At 40.8% G+C, this 17,685-nt stretch overlaps 1 protein-coding gene across 1 annotated transcript in view; it reads left to right on the top strand.

Moving 5' to 3' along the window:
- SLC9A9 (solute carrier family 9 member A9) overlaps positions 1–17,685 on the top strand; it is a 540,762-nt gene that overhangs the window by 251,334 nt on the left and 271,743 nt on the right. Inside the window, exon 9 of the mRNA XM_069975404.1 lies at positions 2–90. Coding sequence (XP_069831505.1) covers positions 2–90 — 89 coding nt within the window. The remainder of the gene's footprint in view (position 1; positions 91–17,685) is intronic.

The following is a 17,685-nucleotide window of genomic DNA, read 5'->3' on the forward strand; positions in this document are numbered from 1 at the left end:
GGAATTGTTGCCGTCCTGTTTTGTGGAGTGACCCAAGCCCATTACACATACAACAACTTATCGGAGGAGTCCAAACTCAGAACTAAACAGGTAGGACCATTAACCATCGCTTCAAGTCTTCACCTGCAATGTGTGATCTAAATTATATTGTATAAAGAGCCAGACCAAAATTCTCTACCTTGAAAAGTCAACACTTCCCTGACCACAATGTTGGCAAATCAATACCAATAAATTAAATACCTGATAAATTAGGGGTTAGGGTTAAGGGGTTATGGTTTGGGGTTCGGGTTAGTATTCGATTATGAATCCCATTTGCAAAACAAATTCTTCCCTTTGTGCTTCTACATATTGAGAAGCTTCTCCTGCCTCTTCTCTTTCTTGGAAAAAGTAGTTTTGAAATAATAATATTTGTCAGTAAATGACGACCATCTACTAAATTTCAAAAGTGTTAACATAGCCGTTCTGTGATTTTTATACACTCTTGGTTTTGGTTGCAAAATACTGAGCAAAAATACTGTGTGGGAACATAGCCTAAAGGTGTATTCACAATGCTGTAGACTCACAAAACTTCACCTTATGTTGACAAGCACATGGATGTGCTTAGAAATTTCTTCAGCACATCTGTCATGTGAATTCACCTTTACTTCTTCTGTGAATTAGAAAAACACAACCACTGACTGGTATTGTATAACCCGCATGATGAAAGAGGAATAGACTGAACAGGTCCTGCTACTCTCTAAACTGCACGGACAACTTAAGAACTGCTTGGCAAATCCAACAGCCGGTACATGTAAGGCACATAGTGGTTGGCTTACTATGGCTATGTGCATCAGATTGTGAATATTGTGAACCAGCCTTGAGATGGCTTTATGTGTATAGTGAGTTGCACCAGATATATGATACCACATATGCCATCGTAATGAATTTGAGACAGTTATGGGCATTTTTCTTTTACAACCCTGTAAATCTTCACTAGTATGTATGTGCACACAACCTACCAATTGACAACTGGAATTATAGTCTTACCGAAGCACTTTGGGTAATTGTAAGCTTGTGTTATCGTCTTAAAAGGGAAAATTCTGGAACAGCTGCATGCAATATCTAGGAGTCTACAATTGGTTTTTATACAGCAGGGATATTTAGCTCAAGTCAAATAGATTCTTGTACAGAAATACCCGTGTGATCTGCTTTCTACATGACTAGTAAATCAAGTGATAAATAGATGTCCAGATGGAGGGAATTACAATTTAGAACTCTTTTTTGGTTTGCTTTCTTATGTAACATTGCATGTGGCATACTGGAAACCATAAAGTGGAGATTTACTGAAACATTATTGAAATGTTACTAAACAAGATCTTCAGATTGCAGTTAAGACAGTGGGGGCATTGGTGACGGGGACTATATAATCCTGCTATTTGTGCATGTTAGACGCAAAGAAATCCACTTAAAGGGGTAGTCCACCAAAAAAAATTTTCTTTCAAATCAACTGCTACCATGAAGTGCCAGAGATTTGTAATTTACTTCTATTAAAAAATCTCAAGCCTTCCAGTACTTATCAGCTGCTGTATGCCCAACAGGAAGTTGTATTATTTCCAGTCTGGAGAGCAGGAGAGGTTTTCTATGGGGATTTGCTCCTGCTTTGGACAGTTCCTGACATAGACAGAGGAGGCAACAGAGAGCACTGGGTCAGACAGGAAAGAAAACACCACTTCCTGCTGGACACACAGCAGCTGATAAGTACTGGAAGACTTAAAAATTTTTAATAGAAGTGAATTACAAATCTCTGGCACTTTATGGCACCAGTTGATTTGAAAGAAAAATTTTTTTGGTGGACTACCCCTTTAATGCTATGGGGAATTTCCCAACTTTTGCACTATTGATAAGTAAGTCTCATTGGTTGTCCATTGTACAGACCAGCTAAATGATGACTTCAGATGTCTGTAGTTCACATATAGCTTTGCATAGGAGTACAGTATTAAGTAGACACAGAGCCATAGAAATAGAATGTTATTTTTAACTGCACCTCCAGTGAAGAACTCTAACGTTATAGTGTTAATAGCTGCTGACATTCATTACCTATGTGGAGCCTTTCCCTGCAAAGTTAACACGGTTGTCCTATAAGGGGTTCTCCAGGCAAAATATACTGATGAGCTGTCCACAGGATAGCTCATCAGTAACTGATCAATGGGGTGCTGTAACCTAGCACCCACACTAATTAGCTGGCCAGTGCCGCAGTACAGTGAACAGAGTTTTTCTTTGCTCGACTCATTGTATAGTGGTAGTGATGTGTTGCTGCAGCTCAGCTCCTATTCACTTGAATGAGACCTGAGCTACAGTTACACATCACCACCACTCCACAATGAATGGAGGCAAAATCTGTTTACTTCTGATCTAGAGGATAACTCATCAGTACATTTGGCCTGAAAAAACCCTTTTAAGTCTTCTTGCTGCTACACTAACAGGAAGTTGTTATCACTGTCTGCCATGTTACAGATACAGTGCGGCTGCATCCTGCTCATGGTCAATGTTTAAACAAGCCTTTAAAGGAGTTGTCCAGCATTAAGTATTTTTAATATATTGCTGCTGGTGCATATAAAACCATAAACATGTAATTCTTACCTGTTCGCTATGTCCCCCACTGACTGTAGAGCCTCCACTCGTCTCAGGAGTGACAGCCCGCTCAGCCAATCACTGGCCGTGGAGCTGTCCTGTCTAAGTCAGCGATTGGCTGAGCGGGCTGTCACTCCTGAGACAAGTTCATCAATATATTCTGCTGTGATATCCAGAGCTCATAAGGATGGAAACAGAAAAATACACACAAACATACAATTTTTGCCCTTGAAGTGATTAGAACCCAGAAACCCAGCACTTTAAATGGAACCAATCACGCAGAAAATCAATGTAAAGCTAAGGATACGTGCTGTTAGATCACCCAGCACACTTCCCAAATATCCCCCTGTAACCTCTGAGCCCCCCTCAATTAGACACTATTCTTACTTTGATCAGGTCACGCGCTGTATGTAAACTTTTGGTAAGTAGTCAAGGTGGGCATATGTAGTCACGGTCTGGGGGCGTATGTAGTCAAGGGGCGTGATTCGGAGGCTTGCGGTCCAGTGACGTCATCCGGGGGCTTGCGTTCCACGTCGCAGCCGCGCCGACGTCTTTGGAAAGCCGTGCATGCGCAGTACGTCAGCGTCGTCTCCCGCCGTACTGCGCATAACGGACATAGCCTAGAACTCACTTAGCGCCGGAGATCGTCGCTGGAGGCTGTGTTTCACCTGCTGGGCTCACCTCATTTCATTTTTCTGCTGAAATCTGGTATTCCTCATCAGTTCTTTCTTCACTGCCACCAATGATTTACTTTGCAAACTCCCCCTGCCGCCAATGATTTTATTTGCAGGTCTTCACTGCCACCAATGACTTTATTGGCGGCAGGGGGAGTTTGCAAAGTAAATCATTGGTGGCAGTGAAGAAAGAACTGATGAGGAATACCAGATTTCAGCAGAAAAATGAATTGAGGTGAGCCCAGCAGGTGAAACACAGCCTCCAGCGACGATCTCCGGCGCTAAGTGAGTTCTAGGCTATGTCCGTCATGCGCAGTACGGCGGGAGACGACGCTGACGTACTGCGCATGCGCGGCTTTCCGAAGACGTCGGCGCGGCTGCGACGTGGAACGCAAGCCCCCGGATGACGTCACTGGACCGCAAGCCTCCGAATCACGCCCCTCTGGGCGTGATTACAGCCCTGGACCGTGACTACATACGCCCCCGGACCGTGACTACATACGCCCACCTTGACTACTTACCAAAAGTTTACATACAGCGCGTGACCTGATCAAAGTAAGAATACTGTCTAATTGAGGGGGGCTCAGAGGTTACAGGGGGATATTTGGGAAGTGTGCTGGGTGATCTAACAGCACGTATCCTTAGCTTTACATTGATTTTCTGCGTGATTGTTTCCCTTTAACAACGCTTCTTCCTGCAAGAGAAAGTTGTAAATTGATATTCTTGTCTGCCATGTTAAAGATACAGTGGGGCTGCATGCCGGTCATGGTCAATGTATATTGATTTATGGAAAGTTTGTTAAAAGGGCAGTGCCATACTCAGTCTACTATGCTGACTGTAGAGTCATTTTTCCTGCTATGATTAGACCCTTGAATTAATAATCTTTTAGTTAATGGAACAAAACCCGTCAAAAACATGTAGGCCCACTCATTCATCTACATCTGTTGCTTGATTCAGTATTAGTAGCTTACAGTGATAATGATATTGTTGTGTGCTATGCATCATTCAGGTTATTTGGGAGTAATGAGCGGCTTGTTTACTAGGTGCCATCACTTGGCATTTTTCTGATGCAAAATAATATCATGGTAATGTGCAATGACTAATCAGGAAGTCTCAAGCAAATGCCACATTTCTTTTTTGTGTCACGATGTTCATTCAGAATAATATTAGTCAGTGATTACATATACACATTTATCAATGTGCGCTTTTTTTGCGCACGCCTCATTTAAAATTTTGCTGGTTTCCCGCTGCTGGCGGTGCCCCCCTCTTGATATATCCAGCACAGCAGAGGATGCTGCACAGATGTGCATAGATTTTTATTCAGTTTTCGCCCTATTTCTGAAAAATTTGATAAATTTTCCCCTTTCCACCCATATGGTACACAAGGTCCAAACTTGTAAGATGCAAGATCCATTGGGAGAAGAGTATGCAAAGCTGCCCTTAGATGGCACCAGAAAGTAAGCTCCTTTTGGAGGAGAGCTACATTTCTTTTTGCGTTCTTCTACAAATTATAACACTGGATGCACTGTGTATCATACTGTATGTATGCTTCAGTCTCCGTGGTCTTGTTTTTTGTCTACAGATGGGTCCTTTTTCTTTCATATGAGATTATAGTTTGGCTTATATCCCTGTATAAGTTTCACAGCTCTTTTAGAGGTTAGGCATTGGTTATTGGGTAGCTGCCTATAGATGGCACCATAGGGATGTTTTTTTTTTTTAACTTTTGGGAAAAAAAAACTTATTTGCATTGGGGTTTTTTTCCCCCCATGAAGCATTTTCTGGTAAAATCCTTACATTCAGCTTGATCTCCTCAATGAGAACAAATACCCACCAGAGCCTATGGACACATTGGGGGACATTAATTATGTCCGGCGTTTTCTGCACCGGACTTAAGAATGTCCACGCAGCTCTGACACTACAGAGATTTATGTAGAGGCGCAGTGCCAGCAGCAAGCTGGCACTTTCGCTGCCGACGCGTGCAATAGTGGCAGCAGCAAGCGGAAAACGAGGAGAAAGTGAGCACTGACAGCACTCGTTTGCTCCTCAACATCGCCCCGTGTAATTGGAGTTTTAGACATATCAATTTCTGCCCAAACCTTCTCTTTATTGACCTGTCTGAAAATGCATCCAAACTATTTCCAAATACCGTATCTTCATAACATATCCTATAAATCAGATAAGTAGAATATCCTATTTACTATTTGGCCCTTTTAAGAACTCTTTACCCAAAGTTTGTAAATACTGGATTTACAGACAGGAAGGTGCCAAGTTGGTGCCAAGAGTTTGTGTCTCATTATTGTGTTGGCTCACAGCAGTGTAGCCTTGGACGGCACAAGATAAGAAATAATATTACCGCTCAATTACAGAGAGATACAAAGGCAAGGTCACCTACTGAGTGGATCTTTTTATCATAATTATGTAGAAAGAAACTGAAACCTTGCATCAAAATCACAAATAGACATTAAATTAACATACTGTTTTCAGCCCAATTTGGAAGTTTCTTTTAAGGTTTTTGATGCTGAATAATTGATTGATAAATTCAGAATGAGGAGAAGAAAAAATTAGTTATCAGCATGGTAGGACCTTATAGTTTTATGGAAGATGTTGACGCTTTTATTCTGCAGCATACATAATTATGGAGAGCCCTAGGATAAAGCACCAGTACTTACTCAGCAGTCTCCCTTCAACCCTTTCACTGCCATAAACATACATCCAATATATCATGACCTTAATCCCTTCCCATCAGTAATCTGTATACATACGTTCCTACTGCACATACCCCGTGCAGTAGGAATGTATATATTCGTTCCTGACTGAGGGGCTTTCTCATGTGTGCAGGACCGCTGCAGTGAGAGCGGTCCCCCACACATTAGTGTGTCCAGGGCATAGGGGCGGCGACACTGAATGAAGCAGTTGGCCGGGCCGGGTGCCCCTAATGCCCCCAGTGCTCCTAACGAGCACTTTTGCATTTTTACTATTCTTCAAACAGCAGAAAATGGCATGGGGTACAGGAAAAAGAAGCATAGCCAAGGAAACGTCAGGTACATAGCTGCAGGGAGATATCAGCAGGTTCATTTGCATGAACCTGCTGACAGTTCCCCATTAAGGTGTGCTATTCTGTGTTTCTTGACCAATGCTTGTTTCTTGGACTACACTTTTCTGCCTCACAATTTTGGTACCATACTATTTCTCCAGTTGCTAACCTGGATTGCTGTCCTAAAGCTGTGCCTCTTGTCTATATGTCTTTGTCTTCCCATTGCATGACTTGAGCAGTTGACTGTACTGCCTGCCAGACTTTATGGTGCCATGCATTGATAACATCTGGTGCACTGGGCCAGCTGCTGACCATACCATGACCAAGCTTATGAAGCGACCTGGTGTCCTCTAGTATTGCTTCCACATCCTCGAGAGATAGAGGGTGAAAACCTAGAGGGCATGTAAGCTCTGCTCTTGGGCATGGCCCAAAGCCAAACCAGTTTTGTAGCAGAAAGGTCCACATTTATCTCCAGTTACTCTGATTTGGTCTTACTGAACTTACCTTGATTCCACCTAAAAGGAAAAGTAGTCTAATTTAAATATTAGTTGTCTTTGCAACTTCAAATTAACCTGATGAATCAATAATGGTCACTAAATAAAATTGCACTGGTGCTGTGGAACAGGGATAGCATGATTTCTCCATGGTTAGCACTGTTGTCTTTGGGCCCGTTCACACAGAGCAAAACAGCCGCCATGGACTCTGCTTGGAATCCTGCCTGCCTTACTGTCTCAATTTGATGTCTTGCGCTCCTCCTCTTAAAGAATTGACATGTCAATTCTTTGAGCGAAGATCGTCGGAGAGAGGAGGTGTGCGAGACATGACATTGAAACAGTAAGGTAGCTGAATCCATGGTGCCGGTTCTGTTCGGAATTTCCGTCTGTTTTGCTCAGTTTGAACGTCCCTTACAGTACTTGGGTTCTAGGAGTTTGTATGTTCACCCTGTATTAATCCTTCCTCCCACTCTTCAAAGACCCACTGATAGGTAAGTATTTACAGTGTGTGTCTGGTACCTCATTGGTTGAGAGACTTACTAGAGACTGGGACTGTCAACATAATCTGCATAAATAAATGGTACAGAGTACATATTCCCACCTAAATAACAGTAATGGAACCAATTAAATAAAAACGTGTGTGTGTGCAAAAACTGAAAGAAACAGTGCATTACCATTTTGTGATAGAGATAGACCATTACTAATAGAACTCATGGAAAACATCTCTTTGCTAATTTGATAATGAATTTGCAGTAATTAAAATGTTTATATCAAATTTCAAGCTTTTCCTTGTACTCAGGAAGGCTTTTAAAAGCTAAAGACTTGACGTCATTCTCAATTTATTGTGGCTTTGTAATTAGCCATCTGCCCATATAACATCTGCCAAAATACATTTCTCTTAGCTACAAACACAGATTAGCCCTGGCGACAATTAATCAAAATAAAGCTTTTTTTAAAATTATTATTACCATCCAATAAAACTGTTAAAGCTCAAAAAAAAAGTTGTTTTTTTTTTTTTTTTTTTTACCGAAATATAAACTTTTTAATTACTAGTTTAAGCTCAGTCAGTAAGATCTATTTTAACAGGGTTTAGGGAAATAATTTATTTTCAGACATTGAACAAATAGGTTTTATTTCACCAAGCATATTGAAGAAAATTACTGTGAGACAGATTATTATCGGAACTCTGCACAGTGTCACCAGAAATGTGAAAAATTATTCTAATAATTATAGTGCAAAAACTGGTGTATAGCTGGTAAAAAGCAAATCTACCACCGTACACTCAACTATAGTACAATATGGAGCAGTATATGGCTGTCAGAGAGATGAATGGGGCCTTGCTGTACCTCCATATGCCTCCAATCATATACAGGTTTTTATGTTGAATTCCAAGCTATGCTTTTAGGGATGAGTAATTTCATGCATATGGCACTTAATGGAGCATTTTACAGCAGCACACAGAATGGCATACTACTCCATAGTATGGAGTTCTATAGGACTTAAAAAAGCATTCTGTTTTTTATTTTTATTGTTCCCCCGGCTGCAGGCTGCCACATATACTCAACAATGATGATTGGTGTCCTGCGGCACAGCTTCATTGCTGTCCCACAGTGCTGCTCGCTTTCCGCTGGTGGTGACGCCACCGCTCTTCTAACCCTCTTCTTTTTAGATGTCTATTGAAAGCCGGAAGTCATGGTCTCCAATGCATCTCTATAAGAGCACTCCCATAGAGATGCATTGAAGACCCTGACTTCCGGCCTACTGAGCTGTAGAGCTGAAGTTGAAGATGTCACGTGGGAGCCAGTGGAATCCAATCGGTGCCGTAGGACCAGAACGAAGCCGCTCCGGAGGACACCAATCATCATTGGTAAGTACATGTGGCAGTCTGCAGCCAAGGGAACAATAAAGAAAAAAAAATAATTTTTTTTAAATGTAGCCTAAGGTCCCATGCTCGCAGGAAATTGTATGGACTCCTATAGTATAGCACCAATGGCATCTTATGGATCCAGACTTTAGTTTTGTCTGTTCCTAAGTTTATATGAAGTCACAAAGTGGTACTTTCTGGATTTTGCTAGACAGACTAATCAGCTGGGTCCGAATCAAAGACTTCTACCAGCCAACTATTACAAAGAAGGGTCCGCGTTACAATAGTCAGCTAGCATCAAGGAAACAGAAATGGAAGCATACATTAGTATTCAAGATACTTCATAAATATTCTCTGCTAAGAACATTATAGTGAAAATACAACACAAATTCCAGTCTGGAACATTTAATCTTCATTCATGTTTTTATGTCTAATGCCAGTGATATTTCATGCTCGCATAGTAGTTACATATTGCAAACAATGACAAGTGGTGCAGTACTGGGTTTCTGAATTACACATGCATCAGCAATATACTGATAAGTTCTTCCTTTTGACATGGATATCCACTTTACATACATAAGGGATTATTATATTCATGGAGAATTCAACAGAATAATCTCGGTATGCCGTCATATTAAATTGGTACAGGAGTGGCCCTATGCACCTTTGTACAATACAAAGCCATAGTAGGGCTGTTTTCATGTGTTCTGTATCTGTAGTCCTGCTTTGTGTCTACAAAATATGCCAGTGACATTGTCCTTCGATAAAGCCATAATAAGGCAGTTTGCATGTTCCCTTTAATCTGTTCATCTGCTTTGCACCTACTGACCTTCCATCTATAAATTACGCTGTTAGGATGCTTAGAACTAGGTCTTTTGAACAGTTTGGTGTACGATCTGTGGCAAAGTCAAACGTGCATTCAGAAAAAGTTTTACACTAATGATCCTAATGTCAAGGCTTGTAGTCAGTTCAGAAAAAAAGAGAACTTTATTTGGGTCTAGCATCCTTATAAATATACATCTCTGTGCAAATTTATGCCATTTCTCCAGTAATCACGACAGATGCGAAGGCAGATCTGAGCGCTCTGAAATTGCACGTTACTGTGTAAATCCTTACAAAGATTAATTTTCTCTTGTAAACATAAAATTTAGGTCATCTATGAAAATCCTCCATATGGCCAATTAATATTGAGTACTGCATGATATTTAATGATACTTTTTACTAGTTTATTTTATATGCATTTATGAGTTTTCTCATCTTTCCTGAACAGATATAAAGTCCACATACAGATGGAGAAGTCTATTTATAGACCTGTATTTATTTGATTCATTGCCCCCTAAACAGAGATGGTTGTCTTGTGTTTTCAAAGAATTGGTGGGTTAGGATATAGAGCCTTTGCTTAAAGGAGAACTCCGGGCTGGGGTGATTTTTGGCAGAGTGCTGGGGAGGGGCAGGATGAGAGAAGTAACATGCTCTCCCCTCCCCCACTCCATCCCTGGTGTCGGTATCCTGAATCTCTTGTTCTCCGCTCCCGGCCGCTTCTGGGTCTGAGTGGGGACCTGGGAGGGGTCGTGCCACGTCCCAGGTCCCCACTTAGACCCACAATCGTATACTATGTGACACTTCTATGTCTTTAGACAATCTTATCAGTTCAGTGCATTCTTAAAGTGAATCTGTCGGCTGCACTTTAAGGACAAGGAGGCACATGGTATCTTATATATATCTGTGCTTCCAAAAGATAGAAAAATGCTTTTATTCTCTGGCTCAAAATGTCTAGGAGGCTTTCTTGAACCCCTGAAATGCTGCAAGCTTTAATAACTCCTCACTTCCCCTTGTGTACCTGTCTCTGCCTGAATATTAGCCAGTTGTAAGATATGGGAAGGGGAGTGAGGAGGCATTACAGCCCTCATCAGTTCAGGATCTTTTTGACACTTTGCACAGAGGAATAAGAGCATTTTCTACATCCTGGAAGCACAGCTGGATATATGAAAGGTACCATGTGTCTCCTTGACCTAGCAGCTATCCAACAGGGTCAGCAGTTTGAAACATGAATTGAAGCAGACAGCCATTAAAGTGATACTGTCATACTGAGACATTATCACTTTAAAATACGTTTTAAGAGGAATAGCTTGTAGAAAATTGATTCAGAAAATGTGTGCCATGCTGACAAAAACCAAATAGTTTTGTGCACTGGGCAATTTTCAGCTTGCTCCTAACTTTACTGAAATATTATGCATGGCAATGCTTTATAATATTCACAAATATTCACAAAATGCTATCATTAACTCAAATGAACATGTTATAAAACTCCCACTGCTGAATACACATAATTCCTATTCTTTCATGAAATTATTCCATAAATAATGTACAATCAGTAATTCTTTGTTATTCAAATAACCTCCTTGAAAAATGCCCATATGGGGATTATATTTAACAGACTGCGTAGCCTTTCATAGTGATGTTGTGGAAGCTGTGTTCTTGGGGTGGGAGCCTGGCACTCATATTAAGTCCTATTAACCAGAAACATTGTTTAAAATTATAGGGAAGGAACTGTAGTTTTACATACTGTATTGCTTCTTTCTCTGTTCACAATAACAAACCTTGAATATAAAATATGTGGATTTTTTTAAATCAAGCAAATTATGTTTCTTTGTAATGCTTTGCTTCACACCAGATGAACTCAAGCGGAATTTTATTCACCTGGCAAAAAGTTACAACTTTTTGTGCAAACATGTTGCAAAAAAATTGCTATTTTTGATTTGCTGGGTCTGCGCCTGGCTCGCCAGTCTTAACACAAGTCCCGTCGTTCACACATAGTTACATAGTTAAAGGGATACTCCAAATAAACACTTTTGATATGTTGCTGCCCATGGTGAACAATTCATTTCATACTTGCTATTAGCTATTCAGTGTCCTTGTCCCAAAAAGCTGCTGCTTTCTGCCAAAAACACAAAAATCTGTGTGTGAGCTTTTCTCTCCATCTCCCCCTCCTTACCCCTCCCTTCTGAGACAGCTGATGTAAACAAGTCCTTGACTGGCTTTATCTGCAACACTGTAGCTTCTTTTGGGAAAGAGATGCTGGGAGGGAGAATCACAGTGAGTTCATTAGCAACTTGACCATAGAATAAATACCTGGATCAGCTACCTATAACATCAAATCCAGTGTCCATAACTTGTAATATTATATTTTGTTCAACAAAAACATTCAGGCCTCCCTTGAACTTGTTTAGTGAGTCAGCAATGACAACATTATGTGGCAGAGAGTGCCATAGTCTCACTATTGTGCAATTTATTGATGAACAAGTACATGCAATACATTGAGCAAAATGTCCTGACAATGAAGCTACTGGATCTCACCAAGTTTGTGTTCACACTACATTTGATCCCTACAGTACATTCATTTTTAATGCTATAAGAAGCTTCCAGTGTACATACTGAACATATCCATAGGGCTTAATTCACCTGATGAATGGCAAAAAAGGTGTCCTGGTCATAATAATAATTAGAGATGAGCGAGCTGGGCCAGGGTTCTTGTTCAAGTCCGTGGAGAAGATGGAGACAGCCCGAGTCCCACCTAGTAAACAGGGATGGCCAAATTAAGGAACCTGGCAGGCCTATCAGGCACATTTGAAGCTTTGGGTATTGGTGGTGAGTCAGACATTCTTAGGCAGTGCATTCCATAGAACTGGTGCAGCTCGGGTAAAGTCCTGAAGATGGAAGTGAGAGGGGCAGATTAAGGAGGATGTTAGGCGTAGGTCATTAGTATAGACTGGTGTACGTCAGCATATATATTTTTTCACCTATTTAAACTAGAATAGTTGACTGTGCCCCTCCATACAGACATCCCACAAAATAACATATAGTGTTAAATGTATACATGGAGACATATGCCACTGTATTGCTATAAAGTAGCTTACTGTATATAGCAACATATGTCACGTCCTTCTGTCAGAGGCGTACCGTGCACACTGGTTGGAAGGGGATGCTTGTAGAAGAATTAGTTACATCCAAAGACTGTTGCTTTACCCTGTTACATCAGTAGTTCATTGCAAAGGAGATATACTGTAGATCCCTTTTTCCCGCCATGGAACATCCACTTATCAAGCAAATATCAAGCGTTATAAAGTGATATTTTCCATTTTAGGTGTCAGCTCTGAGAATTCCTGTTTTGCAGCTCCTATTTCTATTGTGTACTTTAAAAATGAATGAGATAATCATGTGGCTCTTCTTTGGCTTCATAACTAATAGTTAGACATGATTATTACCCTGTTGTTTGGTTTGTCTACAGGCAAATTACATTAGTATAAAATGATTTTCCAATATCCTGATTTCTAGCAGCCTCTAGGAATATTGACATTAATAACAAGCATTTACTGGGGCTCTATGAACGTCTTCCTAGAAAAGAGAAATTACAATCAAAAAGAATAAAATAAATTCTCATTGTCAGTGAAGTCGGTACTAGGACATGATTTCATTATAAGCTTTCAACAACTTACTTGAATTCAGGTTATCATAGCCAGGTTGAATAATGACTTTCCAGACTTTGTTGTCGGCCTTTACTTTGTAGTCATAGTTTTTTTTCCATAGAAAAGCAAACCAAAATCTTTAAAGTGTCACTGTCATTAAAAAAACAAAACAAAAAAAACCTTTTGACACATGACCTTACCTCTATTATATCTAAGTTGGTGCAATCCAGCAACCACTATAATGTACACATCAAATCGATGAACATCACATTATATATCAAACACCCTATGACTTATTGCTGTTGGCAGTTATGGTGGTTAATTCCTTTTCTATTACTAGTATTTGGTAGTTCCTGCTCATAGCTGTTTCTAGGTATAACCTGGTTGGCTATGCTGTTTGCTTTACACTACAACGGACCTTCTCCGTTTCCTGAGCTTGGCAAGTATTACTTTGTCTATAGTTTAGGCTTCTTGTGATACGTTTTTGACTATCATACAGACCTTTGCTTCCTTTTTTTACCACCTTACTACTTTAGACTTTTGCACCGCATCTGTCTAGATAAGTTTGGCACAACTAGACAATTCCTATATTCTTTTATGCTTTAGTTTCTGTCAAGCCAATCAGAGAATCAATTATCCTATAAGCAATGTGCATCAAGTCCTAGAGCAAGCAGAGTGTACTCATCCTCCCCCCAGATCAGTACACCTTTCCTTCTCTGTGTTGACCCCACTGCTCTACAGTCTCTGATTCCTTTCTTGCACTTTTAAGCCAACACATAACATATTCAGCTCAAGAGGCTTCGCTTAACTAGCAAGGATTCACTAATCCAAAGCTGCTGAGCTGACAAAATGTGTGACCTGTTAACCCAGAACGGAGGGGGAGTTAGCAGAGCATAGAAAGAAGCTGAACGCAGGGAAGGAAATGACAGCACAACACAGATTCCAGAGGAGGGTGAGTACACTTAGATTGCACAAAGGCTTTCATATTAAAAATTTAAGTATATTACACTACATATAAGGCTACTGTACATTCACACAATATTTGTTTTGGGGCCCTCTTTTTGGACATTTTGATGGCAAAAGATGTCCGTCCTTTGATAATTACAGCTGCAAATAATCATTTTTTTATATTTGCAAAAGTAATTATCAAAAACAGTTATCTTTTGCCATCAAAATGCGGGCTGTCGTATTATTATTATTATTTTTTTTTTTTCAGAAATCAATAGTCCAGGCGATTTTAAGAAACTTTGTAATTGGGTTTATTAGCCAAATATGCCATTATCTGCATTTAAAAAGCCTTTTCCCAGGTCCCCCTTCCCTCCTCTTTTCTATCCACTGCAAAAAATCAGGAAATTGTGATTTGTTGCATCAGACACAACCCTGTCTGTTCTAGAAAGAGGGGAGGGGGGGAGGGAGTTAGCCGACAGCAGAAAGCAGATAACAGAGGATTACAGGCACAGAGCTGGGTGACAGCTGTAATCAGAGCTCAGAGAGGTCAGTGCTGACTGTCAGAGGAGACAAAGAGTGAGGTATTTGTAGATTAACTCTTTGTTGTCCTGTTTTGGTCTTTTATTTAGCTCTCTCCATAGGAGAACAATGAAGACAGGGGGGAGAGCTTCAAACTGCTTTTTCATGATAAATAAACCCAAGTACAAAGTTTCTTAAAATCACCTGGACTATTGATTTCTGCAAAACAAAATTTCATGACAGTGACACTTTAAACTGTACTGGTCACTTTTAAAAGATTTTTATTAACTTGGCAGATTTTTTTTTATATTAACCCTTCAGAGTGGTCACAAGGTGGTTCAAGTGCTCTCACTGCTGTTAAGGTCTGCTCCTGCTGATTGTTATAGTTAACTGGTAGTCCTACTTAGTGATTGACAGCTTTCTCTGAATTAGTGGGCATACCATTGTCAATCACTGACTATGACCAGCCACTGGACCCCTAACGGTGGCCATATCTCCCATTCGCCTCATACACAGGAACATTCAGCACGGCTGAGGATTCCTGTGTTCTCTATGGGAGAGTTAATCCTCAGCCAGAGAGTTCTGAGTGCAACTTATGTCTTGGGGTTGAGCAAAGATTTTCCATCATGCCCAGCCCCTATGTCCACCAACATCATCTGTTGGTGGTCGTTCAGGAGAGCCACATACACCCTATACTGACGACCGAACCCACTGCAGGTGGCAGACACACAGTCTAAAGCCCCTATTACACGGGGGGACGTAGAGGAACACACGTGCGCTGTCAGCGCTCGCTTTCTCCTCGTTCCTAACTCACTGCCGGCGCTACTACACGTGTCGGCAGCGAGTGGGTGAGTGCAGAGGGGGCCGCAGGGAGCTGTGTGGAGGCTGCCCAGGCGAGCCCATGATCGTCCGGGCAGCCCATAGCAGATAGCGTCAGTCTACTGCCTCTGCTCCTATTCCACGGGTCGATGGCAGCAGATTGCTGTCTAAGTCTGTCTGTTGTTGCTACCTAAGTCGTTTGTCTTTTAATATGTTAAAAGACAAACAACTGCAGCGATTAGCCAACATCATTCCTGTAGGCTGATCGTTGCCTTCTATTACACAAGATGATTATCGGCTCTAACGGCCATAACCATATCCATCAATCTGCTGTACTAGAATGTTCTGCTTCCAGATTATACTGCAATTTCAATGTGAATGGTTCCCTTTAAATATGAGATAAAAAATAAAAAAGGACATAATTTGAGGGCAGACTCGTTGAACCTGGTGGTCTTTTATTACTGTCAGTCTTCTATGTTTCTATGGTTTCTGGCTACTCATCCACAGTGTAAATTGTATGATTATGTAGACAATGAAGATTAATCTAAATACTTGAGTTGCTAATGATTTTGCTCGAAGCATCATCACTGCAATCAGATTGGAACTTGATTTAAGAGTGGTCTGGTAAGTTCAGTATGTCACTCTGTGTGTGAAATCTGCATATGACACTCCAAGCAAGTCATTTCCATTCCGGGCTCATACCAATCGATGTAATCACGGCCTAATTTCCAGTTGTAATTTAAATCTAAGTCTCTTTCTTCTACAAAACGGAAGTTAAGGGGAAAAAAGTAGATGCTTAACTATGCATGTTTAAATGGCTCCCAGATGGATATGTAATAGTTCTTGCAAATTGTCTTGTTTTGCATATTTTGCTGAATTTCAGTTTTCAGAATGTTTGCATTATTCATATATTTAGTATCACAGTATAGACTGCCCTTTATCCCCAATTTTAAATTGAAGACTAAAAAACAGAAAAAAAAAAGATTTATGGTTTAGTTATTATCTTTTTTACTAGCCCCTTCCACTTTAAGGCCATGTTCCCACTAGGTAAGTTCTGTAGTAATTACAGCCGTTGTAACAACGGCGGTGATTACTACTTAAGTGACGTGGTGCTGCCTTCTAAGGAATCGCTGCCAGAGTTGAATAGCGGCCGCAGAAAATCCTGTCAATTCACACAGTGGCTCCGGCCGCGCATCTGAATTTATGGCAGCAACGATCATCCGCCCGGTACTGCAGTACCTGCCGAGATGATCTTTTCTGACACCGGCCGGTGTCTTATGCCATGTAAACATGGCCTAAATAGGTTTACTATCTAGGTCAAACACAATTTTCCAAATATTATTATTTAATACAGTGGGGGAAAAAGAGTATTTAGTCAGTCACCAATAGTGCAAGTTCTCCCACTTAAAAAGATGAGAGGCGTCTGTAATTTACATCATAGGTAGACCTCAACTATGAGAGACAAAATGAGAAAACAAATCCCGAAAATCACATTATCTGATTTTGTAAGAATTTATTTGCAAATTATGGTGGAAAATAAGTATTTGGTCATCTACAAACAATCAAGATTTCTGTCTCTCACAGACCTGTAACTTCTTCTTTAAGAGTCTCCTCTTTCCTCCACTCATTACCTGTAGTAATGGCACCTGTTTAAACTTGTAATCAGTATAAAAAGACACCTGTGCACACCCTCAAACAGTCAGACTCCAAACTCCACTATGGTGAAGACCAAAGAGCTGTCAGAGGACACCAGAAACAAAATTGTAGCCCTGCACCAGGCTGGGAAGACTGAATCTGCAATAGGCAACCAGCCTGGAGTGAAGAAATCAACTGTGGGAGCAATAATTAGAAAATGGAAGACATACAAGAGCACTGATAATCTCCCTCGATCTGGGGCTCCACGCAAAATCTCACCCCCTGGGGTCAAAATAATCACAAGAACGGTGAGCAAAAATTCCAGAACCATGCGGGGGGACCTAGTGAATGAACTGCAGAGAGCTGGGACCAATGTAACAAAGCCTACCATCAGTAACACACTACGCCACCAGGGACTCAGATTCTGCAGTGCCAGATGTGTCCCACTGCTCAAGTGAGACACTTGAGAAAGAAGTCAGTACGACTTCGCAACGCGTTGTGTTTTTAAATAAATCCAACCCTTTTATATTACCTATGCTCATTTTGGACCTGCGCCCGAAGTTACCCAAGGTTTGGAGTGGAGGTATTTTATGCTTATAGGAACCAGTTTGGTTCTTGGGAG

The sequence above is a fragment of the Dendropsophus ebraccatus genome, chromosome 6 (genome assembly GCF_027789765.1).
Source record: "Dendropsophus ebraccatus isolate aDenEbr1 chromosome 6, aDenEbr1.pat, whole genome shotgun sequence".
In the NCBI taxonomy this organism is placed as follows: domain Eukaryota; kingdom Metazoa; phylum Chordata; class Amphibia; order Anura; family Hylidae; genus Dendropsophus; species Dendropsophus ebraccatus.